General features: G+C 41.7%; 1 protein-coding gene across 3 annotated transcripts in view; it reads right to left on the minus strand.

Annotated features, from left to right (window-relative positions):
• Positions 1–15,483, minus strand: part of LOC106927686 (DNA (cytosine-5)-methyltransferase 3A) — a 47,871-nt gene that overhangs the window by 7,446 nt on the left and 24,942 nt on the right. For all 3 annotated transcript variants that reach the window (XM_088002791.1, XM_088002789.1, XM_088002792.1), the window contains 11 exons: positions 8,261–8,620; positions 6,496–6,654; positions 6,163–6,270; positions 4,967–5,123; positions 4,729–4,869; positions 3,524–3,568; positions 3,223–3,302; positions 2,994–3,106; positions 569–752; positions 410–494; positions 120–265 (listed from right to left, as the gene is read on the minus strand). In XM_088002791.1, the coding sequence (XP_087858917.1) occupies positions 120–265; positions 410–494; positions 569–752; positions 2,994–3,106; positions 3,223–3,302; positions 3,524–3,568; positions 4,729–4,869; positions 4,967–5,123; positions 6,163–6,270; positions 6,496–6,654; positions 8,261–8,620 (1,578 nt within the window). The remainder of the gene's footprint in view (positions 1–119; positions 266–409; positions 495–568; positions 753–2,993; positions 3,107–3,222; positions 3,303–3,523; positions 3,569–4,728; positions 4,870–4,966; positions 5,124–6,162; positions 6,271–6,495; positions 6,655–8,260; positions 8,621–15,483) is intronic.

Genomic DNA, 15,483 nt, shown 5'->3' on the forward strand with positions numbered 1-15,483 from the left:
AGACGTTGTGACAGAATCCGAAACGTTAAAGTGCTCCACCAATCCACGGCAAATACTTTTGACCGGTGATGGAGTTTAAATTCATCAAGTCCCCCCCAAAGTAAAGCCTCTTCACTTACATGTTTGCGTGTGACATTCCTCACATCCCCAACATACATGATCCGTCCCTGATGTCGGACCATGCCCACTGTGATTGAGTCTTCACACACTTCGGACGCCACATAGCGATCCACTTGGATGCCAAGTTCTTTTAACACCAGCAGTCCTGTGGAGAGCGCAATATACAACGAATCCATCAACATTTAGTTAAACCAACTAAGAGTGGGTAAGTCCCGAGCGTCGATTATTTGACAGAAAACAAGTGTTGCTGAACCTATAGACCGTGACAAAAGAGAAGAAGAAATCCAACCTGTCGCTATGCCATCAAACAACGACAGAACACGAATGGGCCTCCTCTTCTCCACCAGGACTGGGGGGTAAAGCTTTGGTGGATCCTGAAATTTACACATTGGAAGGAAAGTCAGACAGATACGCCACAGAGAGAGACTCCTCTGCTACTACTACTCACAAAATCTTGGTCGTGATTATTTGCGAAGAAGAGCTGCAGATGGTCGGGCCAGTCTGAGCGGCGCTCCAGAAGACCAAATACGCCCTTCGGACTGCACATGAAGCAGTTCCACGGGTCCTCTTTGATGGCAGCGTGGGCGGCTCCTTGACCGACGAGGAGGTCTACACATTCCACACAGAAACACCTGGACACAGAGACCCAGCTGCGTTAACACAGCAAGTGTTAAATCGCTTTGGCTGAAGCAGGACTTCAAACTTTCAGTGTTCAAAGTAGGGACGCAAACAATTAATCGACTAACGATTAACTGTTTATTAAATTAAAATTAGCTCCAGTAGATTGACTAATAACGTCCGCTTAGACCTTCGTTTAGTGTTGTAGTTTGGCCGCCACCCAGCAGAGGGCGCCGCTGGTCATCCTTAAGCGGAGCCAGTTGGTACAGAAGGAGAAACAGTCCAAACAGAGGTCGGTGTGGGATGAAAAATGGACTTTATTCGGTTCTGTTTTGAAATAAAAACACTCGACAAGCTCCTTAAGTTTCACGTTAATAAGGCTCATCCAGGTGAGCGGCATGACGGAGCAAAGCAGCGTCAACTTCTTGTTTAAAAATGACCGGCGAGGACGTGGTGACATGAAAGAGGAGAAGGAATAACAGAAAAAATGCGACGTGATGAAAAAGAAATATGAGGCCTATACGCAAGACTGATTTTGAGGTCGGTCGTGAACCTCAAAATCACGACAGCGAAATTTTAACCTGTCTTTTACAGACGGTTCTTCTGTATGAAGATCTCTTTGTTAATGGGGAATTAAATGTTTCACATATTTTATCCTTTTCATCTTTAATTTTTCCATTGAGCAACTTAAGAGTTCCAGTTTTTGTTATATGTAATATATCTAAGTTTAATAATGTGAGAAAACCAAAATATTCTGTTTATTCAATGTTTATTCAATGTTTATTCATTATTTAAGACAAAAATAATGTTAACATGATTATATATTTTTTAAATTTAGTATCTTATTAAAAAATATATTGGCCTTCATATTATGGAAAGACGATCATTCTCGATGCGAGAGAAAACTGAGGTTTGGCCGCTGACCAATCAACTTTAAACAAACTAATTAATCAATAACTTGCACTCCTAGTTCAAATAATGTCTCCTGGTGGGATTAATTTACCACATAATATTTTGTACCTTGTTAAATAGATTAGGCTCAGTTTGAATGATACTCTCGGTTTTCACTTCCAGAGGTCAGAGGTCAGGCTGCTGGAGCATCAGGTTTCCATCCAAACGCCCGGCCTGGCAAGCAGCGACTCATCATCAAAATGTCACACGCCGTCGTGTGAACACAAAGAACGGCCCTGTGCGCTGATCGTGTTACTCTCAGTGGTGCTTTTTCAACGTTTGTTTACTTGTAATTACTGCGCCAGGTTACTTCGGCTGATCCTTCTTTGAGACTTCAAACTGAAAAACCACGCATGACGTAATATTTACTATCAGCCGTTCGTGAGCCTGACCTCCGTGATGAAGCCTGACATCAGTGTTGTGACATCCGTGATGACTACAGCCAGCTCTTTGTGAAGAATAACAGTGTTTGATTTATTAGGAATAATAAACGGTCGATTCATCCAAAGATTGTGTCACAGAGCTCAAGAATATTCTCCATTAAAACTGTAGCAAGTGCAAAGTGTAGCACGTGTGTCTTGCAAATACAAATCTGAACAGATGTTATCCGCACATCAAAGTGCACAGAGGTGACTTCTGAAGGATTTTATCAATGGGTGTCAAATGAAAAAGGGCGTAAAGCAAATGCATTAAACATTTTTCAGAATTACAATCAAACACCACTTTGACTAAATTGAAGTTTGTGATCGCAAAGTGACAAAATGTGAACAATTCGGAGGATTTTGAGAACTTTTGCAAAGCACTGGATGAGCGAGGTTGAAGTTGCAAGTCCGGTGTAGAGATTGTAAAAAGTGAGGCATGTTAAGAGATGCTTTGGTTTATGCTTCACACCGTTAAAAGAAAATCTCGTAACGTCTTAAGCTGAAGCTTCAAGACAAACCGTTGTCCTTCATGTGAGGAAGGGCTTTTGATTTTGTTGTCCTACATTCACAGCCCAAGCATCACAGCTTTGTAGTTAAATTTCCTAAGATAAAAAAAACAACCCTAAAACTTCTATATTTTCTACAGATTTTATCAATTTAATTTCTCTCCAGCTCGAAGTATTTCAGCTTGTGTAACCCAGTGGTGCTCGAGGTTTCCGACACATCCTTACTTCCGTACTTCTCCAGACTCAAATTTCTAGACTTCTACACGCTAATTACCTCTAAACGCCCCACACAAGAGGCCAACAAGGTTGAACGTGCGCAACCGAAGACGAGGCGGTCGCAATTTAAGCTTGCCGAATTAGGAAGTCAAATCCTCACCTGCAGCAGTTGTTGTTTCCACACATGAGCACCTCACGTCCGCCGCAGCAGATAGTGCAGTACGACTGATAACCGTCGTCGTCGTATTGGTACGCGCATTCCAGGAAGCAGTTCTGCAAAGCGCACAGAAAGAGCCAAATATAAGCAGTGAGACATTTAAAAAAATAAAACTTAAAGAGTTTTGTTGTTTTCAAAAACGGTTAATTCGTTCGGTGGGGCAGCGTCTCACCTTGCAGCTCTGGCACATTCCTCCGGCGAACAAGGGGTGCTCCAGGCTCACGTTCAGACTTCCACACGAGATGCAGATGTCTGGAGGAAGACGAGAGGCGGTGATGGAGACTTGAGTGAAAATATCTAGTCAGCTGTGACGCAGGTTAGTCGGGACGTTCGTAAAGGGGGTCAGAACATAAATAACGGTGTTGCCTTCACTGTTTTACGAGAACAGTTGCCTACATTCTGATTAGATTGCTTCTTAATGACAGTGAGAAATGACCAAACGCATCTGGAGAGCATGTGTGAGCCGAACTTACCCTCCAAGCTGCGGCACTTTTGTCTCACTTCATAAACAAGTCGCTCTGTGACAGAAAAGAGAGGAAATGAATGAATGTTGCTGAAAATGTTACAAAAAAAAAAATGTTCTCACTTTATGCTCACATCACTTATGGTAAATGGCCATGTATGATGTGAGCGCTTTATCAAGTCCAGAGGACTCCAAAGCGCCTTCAGTCAATCATGTGACTGCTTCAAAAAAAAAAAAAAACCCTAAAGACTCACGGCCAACTAAAATCAGAAGGTATGAGGCTGATTTTATGCTAAATAAGTATTAAAATGATTGAATAGTGAGTAAAATTGAGAGAAAATTTCAAAAAGCTGATGTTTGTGTACATATTTTGAAGCATTGTGGGTCTCCACCCAGAACGAATTCTGGTTTATTAATCTCAAAGATTAATAAACTTTCAATTTTAATGAACATTTACACTTTAAATATCCAAATAAACAACAGAAAAAACAAATAAAAGGAATTATGAAGTCTTTGTAAACAAAACCGTTCTTCAAAATAAAGGGATAGTTAAAGACCAAAACACCTGATTGCAGACTTTCATCATCCAGTTTCAATATCTCAGCATTCAAATAACAGTTCTACTCTTTCACGCACGACTCAAACGTAGCATTTACCTCTGCTACAAATATTAAAAACTAGAATAGAAAAATCATACTGACTCCTATCTTAAAGAAGAATCAGTTCAGATTGATGCTGTCAGATCAAAGGTCGACAAACAGGTGAACCGAAATTGTCCGTGAAACTCTGATTGGTTTATCTCTCCCCAACAACAACAACCAAAGCACTTCAAGCTAAAAGACTAAAAGAGAAGGCTGGAAAGAAAACCTGTACAAAGTGAACAACCATCTACAAATCAGGCAAACACAGCTGCGTCCACTCGTACACGGAAGGCAGAGCGAGCCTTCCTCTGATCACAAACTAAAAATAGATCATGTGTGACAGGAAGCACATTGTGCCCGTGTTTCATTTTAATGTGCAGCTCTTTGATAGTTTAACTAAGTCAGTATGGCTCCTGCTGCTCTCCACTGTTAAGACCCAGAATGTAGTTTCGTCCTAACTGTAGGCGACACTGTAATACGCAGCAACTTGACCCCGTTTCCTGTCTAATTCCTACAATAATTAACCTCTAGTCAACAGAGTGAGGAGTTCACAAACGGACGGGACCCCCCTCACCTCGCGTCCTCTCGTCGATGATGTCCTTGACTTTCCCTTTCTCCACCGTGCTTTTGCGAGGCTTTTTGGCTGGGGGGGGCGTGTAGGCCGCCGCTTCGGGCTCCACCCAAATCTCGGGGTAAACCTCGGAGTTACGCTCCTCTAGCAAGTCCAGGCAAAGTGGAAATTATAGAAGTGATTTCGAGTGAGTTCGGCCGACCCCCGCTCCCACGGGGTCAAAGGTGTCGCACTTTCTTACCTTCAGGTGGCTCTAAGCCCTTAGGTCCAGTGGGCTGAAACCCGGTCATCGCCCACTCAATCATCTCCTTGTTTAACATGTCCACTGATTTGGAGGTTTCACTTTCGTCACTGTCGGGGCAGGCTATAAAGGCTTTTCCTGCCCGGCTACTAGCCACCTGCACACATGTGGAAAATATTTTAATCCTGCTTCATCGGCAAAAAAAAAAAAAAAAAAAGAACTGAGAGGAACCTTAAATTAAGAGGCACACAAGGTGCTTCTGACATAAAAGTGTTGGCTAACAGAGTAAGCTGTGGATAGCAAGACGTATAGCAGCTTCATATCATTTTAAAACCAACATATCATTGGTTAAAATAAGTCATTTATTATCTGGAAAGAAAGAGGTGGTGACTTTTATTGGCATTAACAATCCAGGATGTTTAAGAGAGCACACTCCTTTAGCAAGGCTAACCTTAGCTAACGCTAATCTTTCTAGATGCTAAGGAGGACCAGTTTTCTACTCATTGGACTTAGATTCAATTTAGTAAATGTAGAATATTTACAGTAACTGCTATTGTACATACAGCATCACCTTCTAATATAAATAATGATCATTCAGAGTAAGAAGTCTAGGAAACGATGTTAAATGCTATCCTTAGATCTTCTTTATTATTGGTAAAAAACAAAAAAATGGAGACAGGAAATTGATTGGTGAATCTAAAATATACCAACAATGTGATAGAATGAAACAAGAACTGGAGAATAAATCAATAACAATATATGTCACGATAGACACATAACCAATATCAGTAGATAACACCTGTGATAACCAATTTCACTTAAATCCAAAACAGAACCGCAGAGCATTTCTAGCTCGTTCATTAGCCGCTTGATCTCTCATGGCTAGCTAAAAAAGGCTGATGGCATCGACTAACTCGGTCTCTCTTTGGTTACCTAGCAACAACCTGCAGCGTAACTTGAGCAACACGGAGCCTGCGCAGCTTAAAAATAAAAAAAACAACAATGTGGAGCAAAATTTTTGGAGAAAACAGGAAAGGTCATCTCTGTATATTGGCCATATTTCAGATATTTAAAACACAAAATTAATCAATAATTATTTATATCAACCAGTATGAGAAGTTTATAATATGATATGTTGTTTTGCCATATTGTCCAGCCCTAAGTGAAGCATCAAAACACAAGTCAGGAGCTCTCACCTGTAACACTTCGTAGATTGCTTTCTTGTACATGGGCTGTTTGTTGTAAGTTGGTTGGTGAAAGGCATTATTAAATGAACTTAAAGGCAGAAGTTTCTCTACACATACCTGTAAAAATACACACAAAAAATAAACGTTTTGAAGCTGCAAGTCTACAAATTGTCTGGATATTAGATTTCAATAGAGCAACCAGATGCACGAATAAATACCCGAAAAAAAAAGAAAAAAAAAAACCCTTGTGGTTATCACTAAAACTGAAGACTGTGTTTTGCTTGAAAAATCCAAAAGAAAAATCACCTGACAAGAATATTACCGTTGGCCCCGAACACTCACCACTGAGAATTTTCCGTCTCCAAACCACATGACCCATCTGGTTCCCTCGGCGGCTCTGCTCCGGCCCGTCATACACCAGGACACGATGCGGCCCGGCCACCAAGAAAAACCTCGCAGCTTCCCCCAAACCAGCTCGCCGATGCCAAAACCACGGCCGTCCTGCAGCCAGGAGACGACACAAATCATCCACTCCGTATTAACTTCTGAGCAAAGTTCCAAACAGCTTATTTTCTACTTTAGGGGGGGAAAAAATATCTGTTGCATAAAAAAGAAAGATAAACAATCTTAACCAAAATACCCAAGAACACAGAAAAACTATGCATTTTGAGAGCTGGCCATCCAGAACACTCCAACACAAGTCTTAAGGCTGTGCATAGTTTAGATTTTATACATTGTAGATGTGAAGCGTTGTGAGAGGAATGCGACTGGTTAAACCCTCTGTGGTGCGTAAACACAGGTGTCACACACACGCAGGTGGGTTTAGTGTTTGTAAATGTGCTCAGAAATCATTTAGACCGGAGCTAAACTCAAAGTATTTTAAAGACACGTCGCAGCTTGTTAAGGAAGGTTTTGTATTTTGTGCCTCCATTCATCCCGACGAATCGGGTTACTGGAGCCGAGTTTGTTTAGGGCCCAAAGACCAAAAGAAACGTGGTAACGTGACTGCTCAACCCAATCTCTTTTAGAAATACCACATTATATGTTTCCACTACATGCATATTTTGTACATGCTTTAAAACTTTTATGCTCAGACTTATTTTCACCTTTAAAAAACAAAAAAAACAAAAAAAAGAACACACTAAATGCTTTTCGGGAGGTAATGAAAGAAACTCCTGCGGTTCTGGTGAAAAACCTCATCTCCACACCAAGTCAGTAATGACTAGACCTGTCGCAATAACAAATTTTACCGGCCGTTAAATTGCCCCAGAAGTTATTGCGATAAACGATAATATTGTTGCCTAATAATGCAAGAGCACATTCTCAAAGATTAATAAAGTTTCAATTTTAGTGAACATTCAACACTGGAACTTTAAATATCCGAATAAATAACAGAAAAAACAAATAAACTTAATTATGAAGTTGTAAACAAAACTGTCCTCCAAAGAAAGGGATAGTTAAAGACCAAAACACCCGATTGAAAACTTTCATCATCCGGTTTCAAGCAAATGTAAATGATTCAACTGGTTTTAATTGATCATGCAATTGATTGGTTTATTGTTTATTGTGACAGGCCCAGTGATGACTCTGCTGTCTATAACACTGCATTTCTGCATTTGAGGAATTAGATGCAGTTATATTCTAACATATTCAAATTTAACTGTGTGTGCAGAAAAGTGGTAGGTTGCTTTTTATTGTTTTGGAAATGTTCAGTATTTACCCCATTAGAAGCACAAACAGGCATTTTCTCCCCGATATTCAGAGTCTGATATTTGTTAATAATATTGGGAAACCATGTTATGAATCCACATTTCAAACATTAGTTGTCGAGCTAAAACTGTAACGAGGTCAAAGACGAAATAAGTAATAGATTGACGCTGGTGTAAAGCACAAGGAGCGTCGTTTTATGTGCTGCTTGCTTCACAGGGAGCCTTATTGTGTGTATTTGTGAACTTTTAAGACATCCCACCTGAAACATGCAGCTGGTCTGACAAGACAAAGAGATTCTAAACTCACATTCACCCTTAAGACAGAAGCCCTTACATGTTGCAGCTTACCAAAAAACGAACAGGCGGCAGAGCGAAGTCGTGCTTCTGCAGAGCATTACCTCATACTCGGGCTCGGTGTCCGAAGACTTTTGGGAAGTTTTTTCCTCTCCTCCAATGGCGACAGGCTCCGGGGTGGTGGCCACGGTGGGAGAAGCCGGGTCAGTAGGTTGTTGCTGCTGCTGCTGCTGTTGAGGTGGCTGCTTGTGTTGCTGCTGCTGCTGCTGCAGGAGAGACGGCTGTGATTGCTGCTGATACTGAGGCTGCGGCGGAGGCTGGCTGTGCGGCTGAGGCTGAGGTTGTTGCTTTGAAGGCTGCGGGTGTTTGATTATTGGGAGCTCCTCCGTCCGGCTCGCTGCGTCGCTCTTCTCCAGGTCCTTCATTATGTTGATATCTGACATTAGCTTGGCTCTTTTCTCTGCCTATAAAAAAAACAAACAAAAATCAAAAACAAATAACGAAACAACAGAGGAGTTTTGGGCAAAACCGGCGCAGCTATTGAACTTGGCAGCGCAACACAAGCAGCGGACCTCCTCACGGCAAAGCCGATGCCGAGCCGGAGTCTGAAAGAACCTTGTAAACGGGATCTTACTGTGCCTTGTAAAAGTATTCATACCCTTTGAACTACTTCCACTTATTTTTTTTTTTTCACTTTAATGGGATCTTATGTAATAGCCCCAACACAATGCAGTCAGTGGCGCCCACAGGAAAAGAAGAAAAAAAATTCATAGGGGTGACCAGACCAGGCCAATAAAAATTTTAGGGGAGCGCAGTGGATATAGTGCATAATTGTGAAGTGGAAGGGGGGAAAAAAAAGGTCATATAGCTTTTAAGTGTGGCTTTTATAAAAGCAGTTGTTCTGCAAAGGTCACGGAGTATTGTTCGGGAACATTAGAGCTCAAATGAAGACCAGAGAACACGGCAACCGGGCCTGGGATGCAGCCGGGGTGGGTGGGGGGGAGTTTAAAGCACCAGACATTGGACATCTACACACAGCACTGGTTACAAAAAGCAAAGAGCGCCAAACCTGACAAGACCAGGCCCGTAGACAGGGGTTTTTGTAGTCTGAAATGTAGTAACAGTGGGGTGACTATTGTTAACTGGAAATGTGCAGACATGACCTGTGAGTCAAACCTCCCTTCTGGTAGAACACAAAGACAACAGTGGCTGGTTTTCAGACGTTTGCTGAGGTATATAAGAGCACCGGTCTTAAAAAAACGAAGGAAATCAGGGCCGACTTATCGCTACACCCCTACTAACAGACTCAGAGAAGTGGCCAGGAGGCTCATTGTAACTCTGGAGGAGCTGCAGAGATCCACAGATCAGGTGGGAGACTCAGACATTGGTCACAGGCTCGACACATCTGGTGTTATTTGCTTTGACAAGCCAAATTTGGCTTACCCCCAAAACACACAAAACCTTACCAAGTAAGTTTTTTAATGCAAATTAGTATAATTATATATGAATGAACTAACTTAAAAGTAACTTTTCAGCAAGCTGTAGCTCGCTTTAAGTCAATTATTCCTAAAAAAAAAAAAAAGTACTAGTTCCATTGGCGTATTTTATTTTTTCACTTATGCAAAAAAAAAAAAAAAAAAATATTATTATAAGTTCAATATTAAGGAGCTTCTGACTTTAAACAAACTCTAAAAAGTTGCTTATAAGTTAGTGTAGTCTTACTTCAGGGTAACTAAGATATTTGCACCAGAAACTAGACAAACAAATGCTTGGTTACTTTTTGTGTTTTTGCCATGTTGGCACATCCACCTGAACATCTTGTACTCGGTTTGGATCGAGCTAAATGGAAGCAAATCTGTTCAAATCTGCAAAACACCTGAGACCAAGGAAAGACTTTCACCTTTCACCTAAATTGAGCTGCGGATCTCTGGAAAGACTTGAAAATGGATCTTCACAGTTGCTCTCCATCCGGTCTGACTAAGGTTGAGCTATATAGCGATCACCAGATGTTTCAAGCTGGTAGAGACATTAACAAAAGCAGCGTATGCAGAGGCCGTACGGCGTCCCGGAACGGAGCTGGGAGTCCGTGACATTGAATCGGTGGGTCAATCAGAGAAGGACAAGGCGCAGGCGAGACGAAAGCCTCTGGCAGCAAATCCTCGACAGCTGCGCCCGTTTCTGATGTCTCTTTCTCAAACAAACGCGGCGCTGGATTCAAACGGACAGGCATGTCCACTTTCTGCTCGCCGTCTCCATTTCCTCTACGTGCGCGCAGATCCGCATATGTCAACACGTGCTGATCACACTATACGCTTCATGCGAGAGCGCCGCGGCACAGCTGTGCTTATTTCCCTCCAGAGTTTTTCAGTTTCTCAGGATTCACATGATATCAATCTCCAGAGGTGCCACAGCCGGAGAGAGAGAGAGAGACAGAGAGAGAGAGAGAGTACACCGGGATCCGCTTCTCGTCTTCTTCCCCAGTGACTCGTAAACAATAGTGCCTTTAAGAGGACAGGGTGCCTAGGGTGAGTGGGGAGGGGTTTGCCTCAGAAGAGTAGAAACATGTGCTGTTCAATCAAGAAGCTCAGCTGAGTTATAAATATCTGTGCTGCAGCGCCGGGTGAGTGGTTCAAAGCCCTCGGCCGTACGCGATAGGCCACTTGGCTCCTGAGTCGCTGCTCTCCATCCTGCTCGGATCTGTAGTTCCAGGTGGTTAAAAAGAAAAAAAAAAAAAAAAAAAAAAAAAAAAAAATATATATATATATATATATATATATATACAAAAACGAACACATGGCAGCTAGCTTGGAAGAAAACAATCAGAAGCAGAATCTGCTATCATTCCTGGCAAATTGTTGACGCTTACTGGGTGATGCTGGTGATTTTTTTTTTTAGTTCACTTAGCATAACGTTCTCTCTCTCTCTCTGCCTCTCTCTCTCTCTTTCTCTGCCTCTCTCTCTCTTTCTGAGATTTCTTCTCCCCAAAGTCCATTAGAAACTAGATCTGTTTCCACTAACCTTACAATTACTCCAATTTTAGTGACGAAAATCAATTTTGCCAAATGGAACCACGGAAATGTCAAAAAACCTCAAGTTTTTTGATGAAAAGCTTTTTGTGCTTCTATTTGAAACTTTGTCAATATTCTGCTAATGTAAACAAAAACACAATTTCCCTATTGCTGTGTTTCCAAGAAATGAAAAGCGCACTTAAACTCACACATGAATAAGTTTTTTTTTTTTCATGCGATAAGTCATTAAAATGATTCTCCTGCTACTTCCTGTGAAAAACGTGTTTCCATTGCAGTTTTACAAAATAAAACTTTTTTTTCGTTTAAAAAAACAAAATAAAAAAACTCCTCATCGTAGTGAAAAATGAGAGTTTTTTCAAAATCGCCGTGTTTCTGCTAAGCCGATTTATGGCTGAAATGTCCAATTGGAAAGTGTAGCTAATGAGGTTTTTCTTTTTTTTTGGCTGTGTATTTCGCAAAAACTGCAATGGAAACAGTTCGTTCACATCACACAAGTCATTTGGTCAAAAACCAGGTAACACTACTGGTGGAAAAAATCCTGGATGAGGATGATGTCGCTGCATGTTTGTTTTTTATAACGATTTATCAAATGAGCAAACTCATTGTTCACATGTGACTTTAACTGCGTTTCTTATTTAAAGGGAACACCGCAATCGCAAAGTTGTGGTCAGGGGAACATCGGCAAAGTTTTGCATGGAAACACAGTTAGTGACACTGAGCACACAACTTTGGGGGGAGAACACAAAGTATAGTGGCTATAAGAAGCAGATATTTGTCTCTGGACTTCTTCCCAGTGGTAAATGCCCCCTTTCGAGGGCCTCACAGTGTGTGTGCCGCTTTATGAGCGAGACAGGCCCTCCGAGTCTAAAAGGGGGGGCAAATAGAAAAGGAGGTAGAGGAGATAACACAATGCGGTCTTTATCATTTACACATGCCTGCCTGTCACCGACACCTCAGAAACACCAGCGCTTTACGCCTCCTGTCAGAACGGCGCCGGAGACGAGCAGCACATGCGCAGGCCGCAGCGCTGCAAACACGAGACGAAAGCAAACCGGGGGTCCAAGAAACTGGCACGACTTCCTCGTTAAAACGCAGAAGTTTGACACGGAGGACTGCGATTACGCGGCTTTTGTTTTGAACAGGAGCCGCGCATGTTGCAGGTCTCTGGCAGAGTGTAGAGACATGTTGGTTGAACAACGGCAGATCATCTGACTCAGAAGCCGTGCAGAATGATACCCCGAGGGTTCAAAGGGTGACGGAGTGCAACGGGAGGCAGAAAACACCCACAACACGCACGCACGCACGCACGCACGCACACACACACACACCAGTCTCAACGTATGGGTGGAAATAATACTTAGCACCTATAATGTGAGCTGTAACGCTCACATTAGCGCCATGGTTACAGTAAACGGCTAAACATCAGTTGTTTAATTAGGCTGTTAACTTTATAAGGGAAACTTTAAATCTTAAAGAGTCGGAGACTCACAGGAGCGGTTGCTAGGATACAAATAGTCTTGCCTGCAAGTAAAACTATTATCGCATAAATTTATTAATAATATTTTTCACAAACTTAAATTAAGGTTGAATAACATGCACAGTAGGATGTAACGAAAGATAAAAAAAAAAAAAGAAGAGGAGTAAATTTAGCTTTCGGTTTGCATTTTTTCTCAACCAACCACTGAGACTTTAAAACAACACAAAGCTTTCGACCTCTGCAGTTTCTCATGCACAGCGAGCAGGAAATACCCGGCGAGGACTGCTGGCGTAACTGTTTGATGGCTCACACGCCGAGATATGCCTGTAGTTAAAAGACCTCAACTCCTCTGCCTGGCAAAGTGGGAACTAACGATAAAAAGGCTCCTGATTTTCTGTTTGACAGTCCCTGACTTGAAGCAAGCAGGTCAGAAAATCAAAAACTCCACTGGTTATCCAATCAGTGAACACGCCGTACCTAAATACAATGAGGTAATGCTGAAAGCACTCTTCATTGTTCAAGTCGTTAATGAGGAAGGACGACTTAAAATGATCATCTAGACATCAGTGAGGTCAGAGGAAAGCGCAGTGATGTAAGCAGATACTGAAAAAGGAACGTCTTTTTATTACATCTGTGGTTTACGCAGGCGGAGAGAGAGAGCAAAACTGCTGGCAGATAACAGGAAGGCTGAAAACCTTACAGCAAATACATCTGCATTGTGTAGTGAGTGCACACAAGCAGAATTGTTTTCCTTTTCTGACAAGATACGAGGTTTTCAAATGATAAAACCCTGTAGATAGTTCCAACGTGACGACCTACATCTGGGTGCTCTGACGCCATCTTGATAGTACGGAAACAGCTTCACTTCATTGATCACACGTAAGAGATCACCAAGATCTCTTACGTGTGATCACCCTTAAATGCTGTTGGATTTAAGGGTGTAAAAACAAAGGTAAAGTTCTCATTGCATCCCGCGAAGGTGAGCAAACGTTGCTACTAAGCATCGAGTGTCAACGAGCACAGCTGGCCTAATGTCTAATATGGCACGAACTTTCTGTAAAGATATTTTTAAGAATAACCAAAAGTTAGTTAAAAGTGTATTGAACACATTACTGCAAGCAATTTATTTTGTAGGTAAACCTGCAGACTTGTATCACAGATCTATTTGCAGCAAGTATGAAATGTAGCTATAAAACGTAGACGTGCAAATGTACGTAGTGTTTTTTCTGGACTATAAGTCACTCCGGAGTATCAGTAGCATAGATACAAGAAATGTGTCATGAAGTAGAAAAACACATATACAAGTCGCTGTGGTCAATAAGTTGCAAGGTAAGGTAATTGTACTTATATAGCACATTTTCAGCAACAAGGCAGTTCAAACTATGGAAAATCTGTAGTTTGTAATGTGTGGTACATGCATTTCTTCTTGCTGCAACATGTGCTGCTTGAACAAAACAAGGAAAATCTAAATTATACTCAGATTTTTGGCTGTACTTTAGCGCGTGCAATTACTGCTACAATCAGACAACGTTAATAAGCAGTACATTAAATTTACATTCAAACTGCTTGTGATTAGGCATCACGCATAACAAGTAAAAGAGAAGGAGGTATAAGAGAAACACGGGCCTTGTTTCATCCTCATCACATCATCCTCATCCTCAAAGTATGGCTGTCGGTAAACACACATGATTTATTAACTATTTTCAAACTGAACTGGTTCTCTCAAAGAGCAGAAAAAGCCTTTAAAAAACTAATTTACACTTTGGTAATGTCGGTGGTAATGCTATGATGTTTACCGGTATCCTACCAAGATGGCGCATTTCAGGGGTAACTCACTTCCCGTCTATTTTTCCTCTCTTTTGGTGTAACATCGCCTCTGCTTCTACTATAAATAATTAAAAGCAAGTTACAGAAGTAACATTTGAGAGAGAGAGAAAAAAAAAATCAGCGTTCTGTTTCTTTTTCATTTTTGCTAAAGAGTAATCAGCACAGGCAGGTCAAATCTTTACAGACATCAAAAATCAAAAATTGGCCACATTCTGATCAGTGCGGCAAAACGACTCTAACATGTCCCAGTTAAAAAGTCATGCTGGCACTAAAAATAGTCCTTTTGAAAATTAGATTTCATCAAAAATCCTGTTCTTACCAGTTTGTTCTACGTGCCAAAATGAGCCATTCTGACATTTTTCTCAGCATATATTTCTCATAGGAGCAACTTTTCCTTTTTTCTTTTTTATAAGCCAGCAGCTTTTTTTCCCCAAACATGGCCAAAAGCCTGCGCTCCCTTCCTCATTTAAAGAGGCAGGTTCCCTTTAAGCCATGCCGCACAGATGGTCCACAACAACTCTCGCGGAAATACCTTATGTCAGCATATTCTCAGTGCGAGCAGGCTGCTCAGAAACACACACCATCGCCATGTGCCACCAAACAAACAATGCAGGTCCACATACCCATACATGCCAGCGTGCTAACCTCATAATCCAGTGTGGGGCTTAGGTTTGTTCACCCCCACACTTGGGGTGGAAGAAGAAAGAGGAAAAAAAAGAGAGAAAAAAAAAAGGCATGAACATTTCTTTGTCTGGGAAGTTCAGGGTCAGGTGATTGCTAAGGCGGTTCTGGTTGGCTAGACGCGACTTGCAAATGTTGGGGGGCCAGCACGGCTGAGTATTTGCAGAAACCTCATCTTCACCCTCACATCCACAGCACAAAGTTCACTTCGGTAGCTGCGGGGGGAGGGGTGCGGAGAAATGGAAGGAAATGAAAAGGGAGAGAAGGAGAAGTTCTCACTGTAACACGTAAAAATAAAAAAGTAAAGTGCAAC

Source organism: Poecilia mexicana, unplaced genomic scaffold, assembly GCF_051168715.1.
Source record: "Poecilia mexicana isolate PSO_F unplaced genomic scaffold, ASM5116871v1 scaffold_22, whole genome shotgun sequence".
NCBI lineage: Eukaryota > Metazoa > Chordata > Actinopteri > Cyprinodontiformes > Poeciliidae > Poecilia > Poecilia mexicana.